Genomic DNA, 15,069 nt, shown 5'->3' on the forward strand with positions numbered 1-15,069 from the left:
GATCTCTTCCTGCTGTAATCGGACTGGGTCTTGCTGCTTGTTGTTGATGCGTAGGATCTCTGTCTTTCCGATGTTGATCCTGAGGCCGGTCTTCTCTGCCTCTATTGCGACGCGGTCTAACTTTTCCTGTGCGTGTTGTTTCGTGTGGGTACATCTTCACACACAAACAAAATGTATTCACCGCTGGCACACACTACTTCTGCTGGCCCGTGAACACACACACACACACACACACACACACACACGCGCGCGCGGAAATGAGCGAGCTGACAGACTTGCTGATAACGCAACACCAACGAGCGGCCTACATCTAGGAAAATCGGAAATCCTCAGAAAAGTCAAAGAATATCAAAAAGAACAGATACAAGGCCATCACACCATCGATCGCCTCAAAGAAATAAAAGCAGAGAGAGGGAGCAGCCGTAAGTCTAACATGAAAGGTAGAGCACGATGCTTTGCAAATCAAACAAATATCGGTATCATTTCCAAACCAACATTGCGCAAATTTCTTCAAAACGGAACAGAGTCTCTGTGGGCTTTTCCAAATACAATAGACTGAGCAACACACTAGACGCCACGTTCTTGGCATCAGAGATCTTTTCCCATCCCTCTTGCGGCCAATCAGTGGCAGCCTCTGTGCGTGTGTTTTTTTTCTTTCTTTTTTTTCCTCAAGGCCTGACTAAGCGCGTTGGGTTACGCTGCTGGTCAGGCATCTGCTTGGCAGATGTGGTGTAGCGTATATGGATTTGTCCGAACGCAGTGACGCCTCCTTGAGCTACTGAAACTGAAAACTGTGTGTGTGTGTGTCTGTGTTTTTGAGTGCGTTTGTGCATGCGCGAGGGTGTAAGTGTACACAAGTGTCAGGAGAGTTCTGCCGTGTGCACGTGCGTATGTGTGTGTGTGTGTGTGTGTGCGCCGGGGGAAGGTGGGGGTGCGGGAGCGGGGAGGGGGGGGGGTAGAGGATGAGGTATGTGAGTGTATGCATGCCTACACTGTGGGAGCAACAGGATATTGGAACGTGCGGGTGTGTATATATATCTTTGTATATATGTGTGTGGGGTTGGGGGTGGGGGATATGGGCGTATGTATGTGTGCTTGTACAAGTAAGTGTTCATCTGTGCGTGTGTGTGTGTTTGTGTGTGTCAGTGTGTGTGTGCCGTGGAAGCTGCGATACGTAGCCTAGAAATGAGTGCGTGGAGGAGGGGGGTAGAGGAGGTGCAGCCGCGGGGTAATGTGTGGTGTGTGTGTGTGTGTTGGGGCTCATGTACGTTTATGTGTATTTGACTGTGCTTTCATATCTGTGAAACTGCATGTTTGGTGCATAGTCTGTTATCAGCATGTGTGGGCCAGTGTATGTGTGAATGTGTGTCTTCAGTTCATGTTTTACATTTACTAGTTTGCTTATTTATCATCATTGTTGTCTTATTTATTTATCTATTTATTTATTATTATTATTACTACTACCACCCCTTTTTTATATATTATAATTATTATTTATTCATTTATTTATTCACTCATTTTATTTATGTACGCTTATCTATTATTTATTCACCTTTTTTTTTCTCAAGGCCTGACAAAGCGCGTTGGGTTACGCTGCTGGTCAGGCATCTGCTTGGCAGATGTGGTGTAGCGTATATGGATTTGTCCGAACGCAGTGACGCCTACTTGAGCTACTGAAACTGAAACCGGCTGAACTTGAACGTGCACTGGCTGGCCAGGCCACCAAACAAATAGAAACCAAAAAAAATCTTTTTTTTTAAAAATCCTCACAACAGCACAATCTTCGGCAATCTCCCCAAACTACGACAGGATCATCAGTAAAATGATGTTGGCCCTATAAAGGAAGAAGAAGATAAGTGGACAAAGGCAACGCGTCAGTCTGTCAATGGCTGTCGGCTCAACGATCATATCCGGAAGACCGCTGTTTACATACGGGCTCTTCGGGTTACTCTGACGTGTGGTTCACGGGGTTGTAGATAAGTCGGCCGTCCTCATCGCATCTTGCTTCTGTTTTCTGTGCAGATCGTCGTATTACACAACAGGTAAGAGACAAGATTTGATTAAAATTGTTTGACAGTGATGCATACTCTGTTACGTGTTAAGCTTTCTGCTGATGTTTTAAATGATTGACTGGAATGTGCAAATCGAAGGGGAGGGGCAAAGTGGAGGTTAAGCCACATGCAGCGATGGATGTGATGAGTTCAGTGATTCCTGTCTTTCTCCACAGCGCATATTTTAGACTACTGTTTAACAGACAGAAATCACCGAAAGAGAAATAACATCGGCTGATTTCTTTCTAAACTGTCCCGAGTCCTGGTTTTAAACTTCGGTTTGCTATTTTGAACAGATGTTGCAGATCACGAACATCGTTTTCGAAGTGTGTGACCTAAATATTTACTGTTTTGAGTTTTGTCTCAATGGTCTGCTCATATTTCTTATAATGCATAAATCAGCCCATAAACAATTTCCATTGTGCAAGAACCGCTAGCCACGTATGCATAAAATTACCCCAAAAAAAAAATATTGTGACCCTATTACGAAGAGACCCTGAAACCCAAAACTGCAAAAGACCATAACAGCTGACACTGCACGGTGATAGACTCGGGACTACCGAAGGCCCCTTCTTCCGCCTTTATACAGTTATTGTTTTGATTCAGCGGAGTGGAAAAGGCTTGTGTAACATTATCACAGAGCTTTGTGAACTGTACTTATGCACCACACCACCACACTTCAGAATAAGAATATAAATCATCCTGTTGTTTTGAAGCCTTTACGAAAAACAAGATAATAAAATTATAAACAACAGGTGGTGAAACGACAATAAATTTATCGATAGCAGACGATGAAACTGATAAAAACATGAAATTACACACATTCCAGTGGTTGTACTTATAGTGGTGATAGATTAAGCAGTATCAAACTGACACAGCAGGAACACAAATAGCAACAATTTTTTTTTTCATTTGGGACTATTGATGATAAAGTGTGTTGTATTAGACTTGTGTTGGGTATAGTTTTAAGGTGGCAATAACAGACACATCACAAAAGTATAAAGTTATTTGTTATTATTTATCATTTAATCCATTTTTAATTGCTGCTGTGGAGTATGTTCATTATATCACACACACACATACACAAAAACCATACACACAGACACAATTTATACACATTGTCATAGAGAGCAAGAGCATGACTGTAATTGAGTCCTATCCTGTTGGCACACATCCATCATCAGATCATGATTGAAACAGTGATAACAAGCTGGCACCTAGTCCACAAAATAGAGACACTGAGGACTGTGTGTGTTGTTGCAGGCATAGATGTACACACACACACACACTCATAAACACATACATGCAAAAGTGGACAAGCACGCGTGTGCACACGCACACACACATGCATACACACACACACAGACACACTCACACACACATAGACACACACAAATGACACATGCCCCACCCCTCTCCCAGCCCCCCCCACACACACTCACACACACACACACACACACACGCCTAATACACATAGTCACAGAGAGCAAGAACATGACCTTAGTTAACTATTGAGTCCTGTCATGTGTTGTGATTATGAACACAACAGTAAGAGTAACCATCAGATCACCTTACATCTTGCTGAGAAAGTGACCTTTTAATGTTTATTTATATGACGTTGATGCATGCTGCAGCATTTGCAGTTACTTGTTTGTTTTCAGTGGTAGGTTGGTACATTCGTTGTAAACTTGTTTCATTTTTTACACATGCCAATCATCAATCTTCTTCATCATATTGTTATTATTATGCGTTGTTGTGTTGTGAACCAGGTGATTCCAAAATGTCGAACTTTGACCCCTGTGAGTGTGTATGGAACCATGAGAGTGCCATGCAGCGTCTCATTAACCTGGTAACTTTTCTCTTTATATTTTTTCCCTTCTTTTTCTCTAGTATGTGTGCATGTATATTGGAAATAACGTGAGTGTTTGATGTGAATAACAGTTAGCTAGTAATATTGTTTTTCTTAACTTTTTTTTTTCTTATAAGGAAATGAGATTGAGAAGAACATGATTACAAGTTTGTATCCTGATAAGACAGAGCTGTATATAATTATAGATATGGAAAGGTATTAGCACCTGTTTCAATATATACATGAATAATATTTTTTATTCTAATCACTATATCAGGTGTTTATTTTTTCCCCTCAAGTTGAAGAGGGGTTTTGTACGCATGCACGCACGCACGCGCGCGCGTGTGCGCGCACACACACACATCACTATTATTGTTCAGTTTCTTTAAATCGTCGTTAAATAGTCCATTTGGGTTGCTGTTATAACTCTTTTTTTTTCAAGATTCATGCATATATCTTGGACTTGTCACTGCTAATGTTGGGACTGTTTCAAATCTTTGTTGGATAGTCAAATTGGATTGTTAAAATGATTTATCCTTTTTTTTTTTTTTTTTTTTTTTAAGTTTGGAAGTTATTGTTTTAGCCAGATTGTAAATGTTGTGATTTTCCCCCCTTACCCTTTCCCTCCTTCCTCCCTACGCCCCCCCTCGCCCCCCCCCCCCCCTTTTTTTTTTGGGGGGGGGGGGGGGGGGTCTAATATTACTTAATGTGGATAGACATTAAATGAATTGAACACACACACACACATCCTTAAACAGCTTATGTTTTTCGATGAATTGTCATTTGTGTGAGTCCATGACAATAAAATTGAATGTTTAAAGACACAACAATGTAGCATTTTTGTTGTTGTGGCAACCTTGTATATGTTTTGGTCAGATTTTATGTAAAATGAGGTAATCCACATGACTTTTAATTCCATGATGAATTTCAGAATAAGTTAGTAACAATCTTTTTTCTTAAAAGAAAAAAAGAGTTAAAAGTTATGAGACCATTACAGTTGTTAATGTTCATGGGAACAAACTGCATCCATGGATTCCAGTTATGTGAAGCATTATTGTTCCATTTGTGTTGACAATATCATGTACAATGTATGTGTTTATTTTTGTTGTTTTCAGCTACGGAACTCTCAGAACACTTGCACAGACTCAGGCTGCCTCACAGATGACAGTAAGTTGTTTTGCTGTACATGTAGGAGTGAACTCTTTTTACTTGACATTTACAGAGATGCCAAATGTTACGATTTTGCTGTATTTTATAATGCTCGAACGCAGTTTGTTCCAATGTTAGGCGGATGTCAAAATTGTTCCGACGAGTTCATTTTGGAGTACATAGCATGGTCACATGCTTTTTTGTCGTGACATTACCCAGATGCTCTAGGCCTATCGATTACAAGGTCAGGGCAGTCACTACTAGCCTTGGTCTCACGTGATGATGCTCAGCTAATCATGTGCTGATGCATGCATGTTTACTTTGAAACAGCATTGAGTGGACCAGTCAGCTTAATTGTAGCAGTTATACTCTGTTGCAGTTAGGCTCAAGCGTTTGTATGCCTTTTAGTTTTAGGTAAAATGTACGTTTGCTGTGGCTCGGAGTTTGAGTGTTCCTACCAAATTAAAAATGTTCGTATCAAACTTTCTGATTGTTCCTACAAATACTTGACAGGAGTTAGCATCTCTGCATTTATGTGGAATAAACAATTGCTGTGCTAACAGTAAAAGTTAAAGGATAGTTTTTTTTATTATTAAAACTCCCAAGATGTTTTTTTATGAAATGATAGTGCAAATTTCAACATATATTAGTGGTAATAATTATTTTCCATACTTTGCACAAGCAGAAGATCAAATACGCACCTTAAAGATCCTGTAATCCATGTCAGCGTTCCTGGAAACAAGAACATACCCAGCATGCACACCCCCCGAAAATGGAGTATGGCTGCTTCCATGGAGGGGTAAAAATGGTCATACACATAAAAGCCCACTCTTGTGCATACGATGGGATGAGACGACAAACCAAGAACCCACGTAGCGCACACACTGAAAAAGAACCCACGGTAACATAAGTTTTGTCCTCTGGCCAAATTCTGTAGAAGAAATCCACTCTGACAGTTACACAACATACACTAGCATATCAGTTACACACAATATATGTATGCATTTATTATTTATTTATTAAGATATCTTGCTGAAGTCTGTATTCCCGAAGCTCAAGGTGCTTTACAATAGCATTAAAAGCATTCACTCAAACATCCCCACACAAACATACACATATATTATAATTTATATGCATGCACTCAAGGCCTGACTAGCATGTTGGGTTATGCTGCTGTCAATCAGGCATCTGCCTAGCAGATGTGGTGTAGCAGGGTATGGATTTGTCCAAACACAGTGACAGCCTCCTTGAGAAACTGAACTTGAACCTGAAAGTGTTGTGTCCGTGCAGTGCCGGGCCCCAGCTCCCCTGATGGCGGCTACAGCAGCATGATGATGATGATGATTGGCTGGCTGGTGGTGGCCACCGCCCTCTTCCTCCTCAGACCCCCCAGCCTGCGTGACCATGGCAATGGCAAGCCTTCCCCGTCAGGGGTGAGTCCGGCAGTGTTTTGGTTGGTTGGTTGTTTGTCTGTTGGGCGGTGATTCCTGCAATGTTTTGTTTGTTTTTGTTAGGACGGCAAGCCTTCTTTTCCTTTAGGGATACATTCTGCAATATTTTGTTTGTTTGTTTGGACGGCAAGCCATTTTGCCCTTCAGGGGTGAGTCCTTCAATGTTTTGTTTGTTCGTTTGGATGGCAAACCTTCTTTTCCTTAAGGTTGGTTGGTTGTTTGGGCGGCAATACTTCTTTTCCTTCAGAGGTACATCCTGCAATACTTTGTTTGTTTGTCTGGACAAGAAGCCTTCTTTTCCTTTAGGTTTGTTTGGATGGCAAGCTCTTTTGCTCTTCAGGGTTGATTCCTGCAATGTTTTGTTTGTTTGTTTGGACGGCAAGCCTTTTTGCCCATCAGGGGTGAGTCCTGCAATCTTTTATTTGTTCGTTTTGACGGCAAGCCTTCTTTTCCTTCAGGTTGTTTGTTTTATTGGATGGCAAGCTGTTTTGCTCTTCAGGGGTGATTCCAGCAGTGTTTGTTTCTTTATTAGGACAGCCAGCCTTCTTTTCCTTCAGGGATGAGTCTTGCAATCTTTTGTTTGTTTGTTTGGACAGCAAGCCTTTTTGCCCTTCAGGGGGTATGTCCTGTAATGTTTTGTTTGTTTGTTTGTATATTTATGTGTCATTTTGGAAGACATGACAGTGCGCAGCAATTTCAGAAATGATAGCATGGGAGAAGGACATGAAATGGAAAAAGAAAGAAAAAACTAAGAGAAAAAATTTAGCTGCATGGAATCATAGGTTGTCGGAATGCAGGATGGCTGCTGGAAAAGAGGGCACGACAAAGGCACACAGAAGGGAGGTAATGATAAGGGAAGTGACTAACTGCAGGAACTTTTGATTTCTCATTCTGAACAGGATTGTAGTTTGTACAGGGTAGGAATCAGACCCCTGTCAGAGCCTGCACCAGTGGGTCACAATATAGTATATTAGACTGAGCAGGATTTTATGGTGACATAAATCCTCTATAAATAGTGATGATGAAGATAAGCTTTTTATTGTATCTTTTTTCTTCTCCTTTTTTTAATTTTTAATTTTTTTTGGTTTTCATACATTCCTGTTTTAACACTGGGGGCTGAGAGAGAAGGGAGAGAAGAAAGAATAGGGGTGGGGAGTGGGAGGATAGATTGGGTGGAAGGGGGTTGTGGGGGAAGCTGCTCTGTATTGACTAGAATTCTGTTCCATTGTGTGATTGATTGTTTTTTTAAATTTTTTATATTGTTTTTTGTTATTTGTATTTTCACATTTTAAAAAAATTTTCTATACTTTTATGTCCAGGGAGATGGCTCCAACAACCCTCCCCCTCCACCAGGTCCTTCTGTCCACTAGAGCAGTCCAGACTGTCAGGCAGCGGATTGGATTGGATTGAAGCACCCAAACCACGCACACACAGCGCACTTATTTGAAGGCTTTACCATGACTTGGGTCCACGCATGGAAAACTTAACTTTGGGTGGTGGTTTTCTAAGGGAGGGTGGTGTGAATCCCTGATCATACGCCTTTCGCATTTATTGCGCTCTTATAGATCTGTTTTTGTTGATTCTTTGAAAAATAAGGGGGTGTGGATCTGCCAGTATTGGTTGAGAGGATAGAGGGGCAAACATTTGAAATACATGGAACCTAATTGGTTGTTTCATGCACATGAAGTTAGGATGATTAGAAAGGTTTCTTTCTCTTTCGTGTTTTAGTAAGGGTCAGAACTGATCACAGTAAGTGGATTGGAATGCTAATGAGTACTGGAAAAACAAAACAAAACAAGTCACACACTGGCATGCTTGCACACACACACACACACACAGGCATGTGTGTGTACATTCTCTCTCTCTCTCTCTCTCTCTCTCTCTCTCATACCTACAATCACTCACACAGAGAACATTTAATTTCATTGCAGTTTAGATGTTGGTGAATGGTGGTGAGGCCATCTTTTTTTTTTTTTTTTTTTTTTCCCCTGAATTCAGATTGTTATCCTCAGTTTGATGTTCAGATGGTGTTGCCACACACACACACACACACACACACACACACACACACACACACACACACTCGCTTACACTCACACTTACAACTGGTATCTGGAACATATTCATTCACCTACTTTATGTCTTTGTTTTCTGTTTTCTTTTGTTGTTATTCCAGTTGTAGAGATTCCACACCTTACTGCCCCTTTTGCATGAAAAGGAAAACTTTGATAGTTTTTGAAAAAAATCATGGTCTTCTTTGATTGATAACAGGGTGTTTGATTTTCTGTACAGGAAATTAATTTTGAGTTATATCTTATCCATACTCTTTTTTTTCTTCTGGTCTTGTTTTTGGTATAGGGGTTTTTATCAGTTAAGGAAAGTTTAGTTGTGTAATGTTATGTCAGTGAAAGTTGCATATTTTAGAAAATAAAAAATATATTTTTATATGTTTATCAAATCATAAGTAATGGATTGATCGGTGTATATTTTGTTTCTTGATTAAAATCCTGAGGATGCATTGATTGGATTGATCGGTGTATATTTTATTTTATTTCTTGATTAGAATCCTAAGGATGCATTGATTGGTATTTGTTTTTCTTTTAGTGGTGGTAGAGGAGGTAGGATTGATGTTAACTTTTTGTTGCTTATCTTTAAAAGAATATGGTACTTTGTTTTTGGACTTTTGTTTCTGTATTTGGGATTGCTGTTAATGTTATTGTTATTGCATCATTATTGTTGCTGACAATATTTCTTATTTACTTTGTTTTTTTCCCTCCTTTTTGTTTTTTTTTTTTTGTTTGTTTGTTGACTGCCCTTAGCTCATGAATTTCTCCATTTAATGTATTGTGATTTTTTTTTTTTAGGGGGATAGAATGTTCAGTTTAAAGTGTAGAAACCAGTTTGGGGCTTACTGATAGTGGTTAGTTGCTTCCTTTCCAGCTAAGTATAGGTTTTATTTAATCTTTTAAAATATTTATCTGGGAACAGAAAATAAATGTTTTGGCTGCATAATATTGATAAGTTTTTTTTTGTGTGTGTTTTTTTTTTCTTTTCATTACAAAAAATTCTAGGTTTGTTTAGGTTGGTCAGTATGAAGCCATATTTTGATGGGTTTTTTTGTTTTGTTTCTTCCAGCACTTTCTGTATCCATGTTGTTTGCCTGAGAAAACAGTCGCAGTGTTTCTTTAAAAGCTGACTTTTGTTTAAAGACTGTGATAGATTTGTTTCTGCACTCAATACTGACAATATAATTGATAAAGCATTCTGTACATATTTGATACATTTTGTTGTTAATGATTGTCATCTGTACAGTCTTTTGGATCTGCTGGTGGTGAAAAAATAAGGTTGCACAAAATGGAGACGGTTTGAAAAATTGATGCTAGAAATTAGAGGAAATGTGGCACATACACACACACACACACACACACACACACACACACACACACACTGGTCTGTGTAATTTGATGATTACAAATACAGGTTTTCATTTGAAGGGATACAATATTTTGTTGAACTATGCATTTTCAAATCTTCCGTGTCTGCTAAACAGAAATGTTTACTTTATGCATTAAGAGACTAGAGTGCTAAATTTAAGAGTAAATGGGGATATTTCATGTTGTGGTCTATGCTTTGTTTTGAAAACAGTGACTGTGCCATTTCCTTGTTGAAAACACGTCAGGCTGACTTTAAAAAAACAACTTTTTTCTGTTTTGTGGATTTGGACAAGATCATACAGTAAAACTAGTTCAAAGTTTTAAATTCTGTCAATTTTTATCAGTTGTGTATTAATTAGATTAATATTGTGTATGAATGTGCAATATTCAAATTCATATTTTTGTATTTTATTCTTCTAATTTTGTACATTTTTGAAAACTGTTCACTGAAAATAAAATAACAGATAAGCCTATGTCTTAAGATTTTTCTGTTCTGCCATTTGCACATTTTTATGACAGAAGATATTTGTCACAGATATCTAATTTTAAAAGAGGGAGAGAGAGAGAGAGAGAGAGAAGAAGTGTGAATATTTCCCCAGGTTTTGTGACTATTTCTTTGAATCCTTTCAGAAACTTGGAGTGCAGGGTTGAAAACTGAAGACACATGGATTCATGTTTTAGAAGACATATTCTTGATTAAAAAAAAAAAATTTTCTAAGGTAAAATGAAAGGAAGAAGATAAGGAAAAAAAAATCCCCACACCTGTTTGTTGATCAGTGAATGAACAGAATGGGGACTTACCCTTCTGAATCGTCATGTTAATTCTCAACTGCCATCAATTTTGTCTCACTTTGTGTTTTTTTTTTTTTTGTCAGCGCAAGTGGAAGATGGAGGAGGTGGGTTGGGAACGCTATTGAGAGAATGGATAATATTTTTTGAGTTTGGTGTTTTGGGTTAGGTTTTTTTTTCTCCACAATTAGAAGTCTAGTCCTGTGGGCAAAGAGAATATGACTTGGGTGCTTTTTTGTGTCTTTTTATATAAAAGGCTGGTTTGCTTTTTTTTGTGTTTTTTGTTTTTGTTCTAAAGTTAGCAGGCTTCCAGTGCACCACATGCTCACCACTCTGAAAACCCAGACTCGGGTCTGCAGAGCCACTTGTGTGTGCATAGATAGCTACACGGTCATGACATCTTCCATGAGACTGAGGGACAGCAGTTATTATAAAGGCCTTCCGGATAAGAATGTGATGTTTGTGGGGTCTTTTTGTTTTGTTTTGTATTTCTTTTTCTTTCTTTCTTTAACATTGAAATCGGTGAAGAAAGTTTCATCGGGCCAGAAAGAGCAGATAGTGGATGTGGTGAGAAAAAATAGGGCAGAAGACATTGCAGGCTAAATTAGGGTAGAAGACTTTGCAAGCTGTTTGGTATTAATTGTTTGTGTAAACATCTTGGGGCTATGTTTTCTTTGTTGTTTGAACTCCTGTTCAGTTATTTACATGATTATCATATTTTTTTTGTGCTGAACCTTTCCTGTTTTGTTTTTGTTTTGTTTTCTTTTTCAGGTTGTTTTTAAGAGCACTTGCAGACTGCTGGGAAATGGGGTATTTTTCAGTTGTGTCAGTTAAATCATTATTATGTTTTTTTCCCCAGTGGATTTATGATTTAATACTGCATCACAAGACAATCCATCCCAATGCCAGTGTGATCTGGTAAATTTTGACATCTCAAATGTCAGTTCCAAGAAGGCAGAAATGTTTTGTTTTTTTTTTTAATTCTCTTGGTATGGATTTATCAAGATGGATTGTGTTGATGCACAAATTTTAATTCTTAATGATCTGAAAATATGTTGATTCTGTATCAGCAACAGATTTTTGTAGTTATGTTCTTTATTATTTCTTCCTTTTTTTCATCATTTTTTTGGGGTGTGGGTGGGGTGGGGGGTCCAGTGTTCTTTTTTTTCTTTTTTTTTGGGTCAAGTATTTCAATTTTTGTTTTGTTTCTTGGTCAAGTATTTTCCTGTTTTGTGTGTGTGTGTGTGTGAAGGATTTTTTTTTTTTTCAGGTTTTTTTTGGGGAAAAAAAGTTGAAATTCAGTTTTGTGACTCTAAAGAACAGACACTTTGAGATTGATCTGCCAGTCCTTGTGTAACTGGCCAGTAGTTGTTTTTTTGTTTTCCGCCCACCAATTTGAATAATTTTTTGCCAGTCGAATGTTACGGTTACTTTTTAGACTTTACAAAATATGTAGGAAGGAGAGAGTCTGACTGTCTGATGTCTCCTTGAAGCTTCAGAGGCAGCTGTGAACAGCTTCCAGAGCCATTTTTGGAAATTCAATCAATGTCGGAAGTATTGAAGTTTAAAGGAGAGCCAGTTTCATTCATGGCGGCATCAAACCGTTTAAGACTGATCCATTTTCACTACACCACATCTGTTTCAAAAAAAAAAAAAAAAAAGAAAGAAAGAAAATTTCATACAAATAAAAAAGGGGAGCCATCTTTGTTTACTACAGTGTTGCAAGTGTTGATATCAGCCAGATGCGTGAAGTGAGATATTTGATTAAAACCAAAAAAAAAAGTCAGAAGCAATGCTACTGTCCATGACCCCCCACAATTCATTGTTCCCCCTTTGTCCTCCAACTTTTTTTTGTTTGTTACACCCTTTTAAACAGTACTTTGGTCTCATATACTGTACCACGTCAAACTGATTCAAACCAGGCCCATCTGTTTGCTCCTCTTGGCCAAAATTCTGCAGCAACTCAGTGACAAGACTGGCTATAAGTCCGCCACTGGACACGTTATGAGGTTTAATATAGTCGCTATGTAAAAAATGGGTCAGTGGTTATAATGAATGCACTGGATGCAGGTACTGGATCAAGTGAAAGCAACTGAAGATCGGTCATTGTTTCACAAGTTAAAGTAATAAACAGTTTAACTTATCTGTTTCTTTTTCTTTTCCTTAACATTCCACTGTCATGCTGTCCCAGAGAAATGTTTTTTTTTTTTCTTCATCTACTGATGGTGTTGGTTTTTTTTTCCCAGTCTACTGATGGTGTGACTATGCTGGCTTTAATTAATGATGAGACGTTTGCTTCACACATGTACAGAGACAACATTAAAATTATATTCAACTTCCATGGTCTTTCAGATGTTTGCCTGCTTTTGACACAAGATTTTGTTTATCGTCTGCTAGATTTTGACGATTTTTTTTTTTCTGGATGTTCACGGTCACCACTGTCATCTTGTGCACAAAGTTAAAACGCAGAATGCTGCAGAGTCACAAAGCAATGAGTATGAAATCACCACTATTCATCATATAGAGTGGAGTGTTGGCTTAGAGGTAACGAGTTTGCCTAGTGAAACGAAACAAATTTTTATTTTACCAGGGTAATGAGATAAGCAAGTACACATGCTTTTATCCATCCAGCCCTAGACATTAAAAAACAACAACAAAAAAACAAACCCGCCACGCACCAAAATGTAAATATCACGCATAAGAAAGAAAAAAAATCAAAGAACTGAATTGAGAAAGAAAAAAAAAGGGGGGGGGGGGGGGGGGGGGGGGAGGAAGATACAGCCCAATGACCACAAACAAAATTACATACACACTCATGCACTCAGGGAGAAAAAATGTTACAAAGGGAGGGGGAAAAAAAGAAATAAAGTCGGGCATCATAAAAACAACAAAAAAAAAAACAACTTAAAAAACCACCAAAAAACCCCCCACCGTTATTTACTAGAAGAGAATAAGTCAGATATTGTGATGTGTTACCTGTTAAGTTAGGTTCTTAAAAAGGAATGTTTAATTACACATACTTAACTGTGACCCAACTAGTGCAGACTCTGGCAGGGGTCTGACATTCCTGTCCTGTGCAAACTACTATTCACCTATGCGGAGAAAACGAAAGTAACTATGACCGATAACCTCCCGGAAGTAGGTAACCTCCCACTTGTCCCGCTGGCTAGCGTCCTCTTTTTCAACCTGTGAAGTTAGGTTCTTAAAAAGGAATGTTTTATATGCTGATGTAGATGAGCTAATACTGCTTTTATTTTTAATAAATTCTGGTAAGGAGTTCCAAAGTGTCCCTCCTGAGTATGGCAGACTAGTTTTAAACAGATCGATTCTTGTTTTTTTGATAATGATATTGTTTGTATACCTGGACTGATTCAAGGGGAATCATGCAGTTTGTGAAGAAGGAGCAAATCCATTGTGTATTCGATCAGACATCAAAGGTTCTGAATTCCCTCAACATGTTATTTCACAATTTATTAGACAAGACAAGACCTGCAAGACACGCCCAGAAACTTGTATCATTTTATTATCATTTCAATTCATCACTTATCAGCTCATGCATGTACAAATGGTCAGAAACTTCTTGCTGTCATTTCAGTTCATCTTTTCATCAACTCACTCATGTACAAATGCTCAGAAACTTATCATTTCATATTGTCTTCAATTCATTTAGAACATGGCACACACACACCCACAGTTTCTTGGAAGACATGCACAATCTTAAGAAATCTTGCACTCCTTCAATCCAGCAAAAAACATTTTCATTTGAAAAGATACTGCAAAAATCACAACTGCTTTTGCATCAGAAAAAAAAGTAAAAAAAAGAAAAAAGAAAAAAAAAGTCTGTGCTTACAAAGCCATCAAAATCCATGCACACACTGAATAAATGCAATTATAGTTAATCACAAAACCCTTCATATTTATATATATCACAATATGCACAAGTTAAAAAATTGTTTTTTGACTCAAACATGTAAACAGAGTCTCTGTAATCACCTAGTTTCATCTGTCCATGTGTTTGCGTGTATGTGTGTGCATTGGTGGTAATCTTAAATGTTGGAATTTTCGCAGCAACCACAAGTAATGCAGGAACCAAACTTCCTAAATTTGCATTATGACCTTGCCAGTCACCCCCTTCATGATGAGGTAAGCAGGGTGAGAGGTCAAAGGTCAAGGTCGCTATCTGGCAAAACCGGAGCACATGTCTACCATCCGCTTTTCGTCAAACTTGGACATGGTGACACTGACTGCATGGTCCCTATTGAAATCAAGGACAGACATTAAATGTCAAGGTCACGGCATGGCATACTACAGTAATAAGAAAGGCGTGGGGGTACAAAACAAAGATG

At 38.4% G+C, this 15,069-nt stretch overlaps 1 protein-coding gene across 1 annotated transcript; it reads left to right on the plus strand.

The window, feature by feature from the left end:
- Positions 1 to 1,941: 1,941 nt before the first annotated feature.
- Positions 1,942 to 13,062, plus strand: LOC143302225 (small integral membrane protein 14-like). Its single transcript, XM_076616800.1, has 5 exons — positions 1,942 to 2,042; positions 3,821 to 3,900; positions 5,016 to 5,067; positions 6,340 to 6,482; positions 7,820 to 13,062. Exons 2-5 carry the CDS (start codon positions 3,832 to 3,834, stop codon positions 7,868 to 7,870), a joined length of 315 nt encoding a protein of 104 aa, XP_076472915.1. The 5' UTR covers positions 1,942 to 2,042; positions 3,821 to 3,831; the 3' UTR covers positions 7,871 to 13,062.
- The last annotated feature ends 2,007 nt before the right edge of the window (positions 13,063 to 15,069 follow it).

Source organism: Babylonia areolata, chromosome 29 (assembly GCF_041734735.1).
Source record: "Babylonia areolata isolate BAREFJ2019XMU chromosome 29, ASM4173473v1, whole genome shotgun sequence".
Lineage (NCBI taxonomy): Eukaryota > Metazoa > Mollusca > Gastropoda > Neogastropoda > Buccinidae > Babylonia > Babylonia areolata.

Excerpts from the sequence above, each read along its gene's own strand:
- LOC143302225 (XM_076616800.1), top strand. The coding sequence starts at position 3,832 with ATGTCGAACTTTGACCCCTGTGAGTGTGTATGGAACCATGAGAGTGCC. Across the intron at positions 3,901-5,015 it reads TGCAGCGTCTCATTAACCTG|CTACGGAACTCTCAGAACAC; the intron begins GTAACTTTTCTC and ends TGTTGTTTTCAG. Across the intron at positions 5,068-6,339 it reads AGGCTGCCTCACAGATGACA|TGCCGGGCCCCAGCTCCCCT; the intron begins GTAAGTTGTTTT and ends GTGTCCGTGCAG.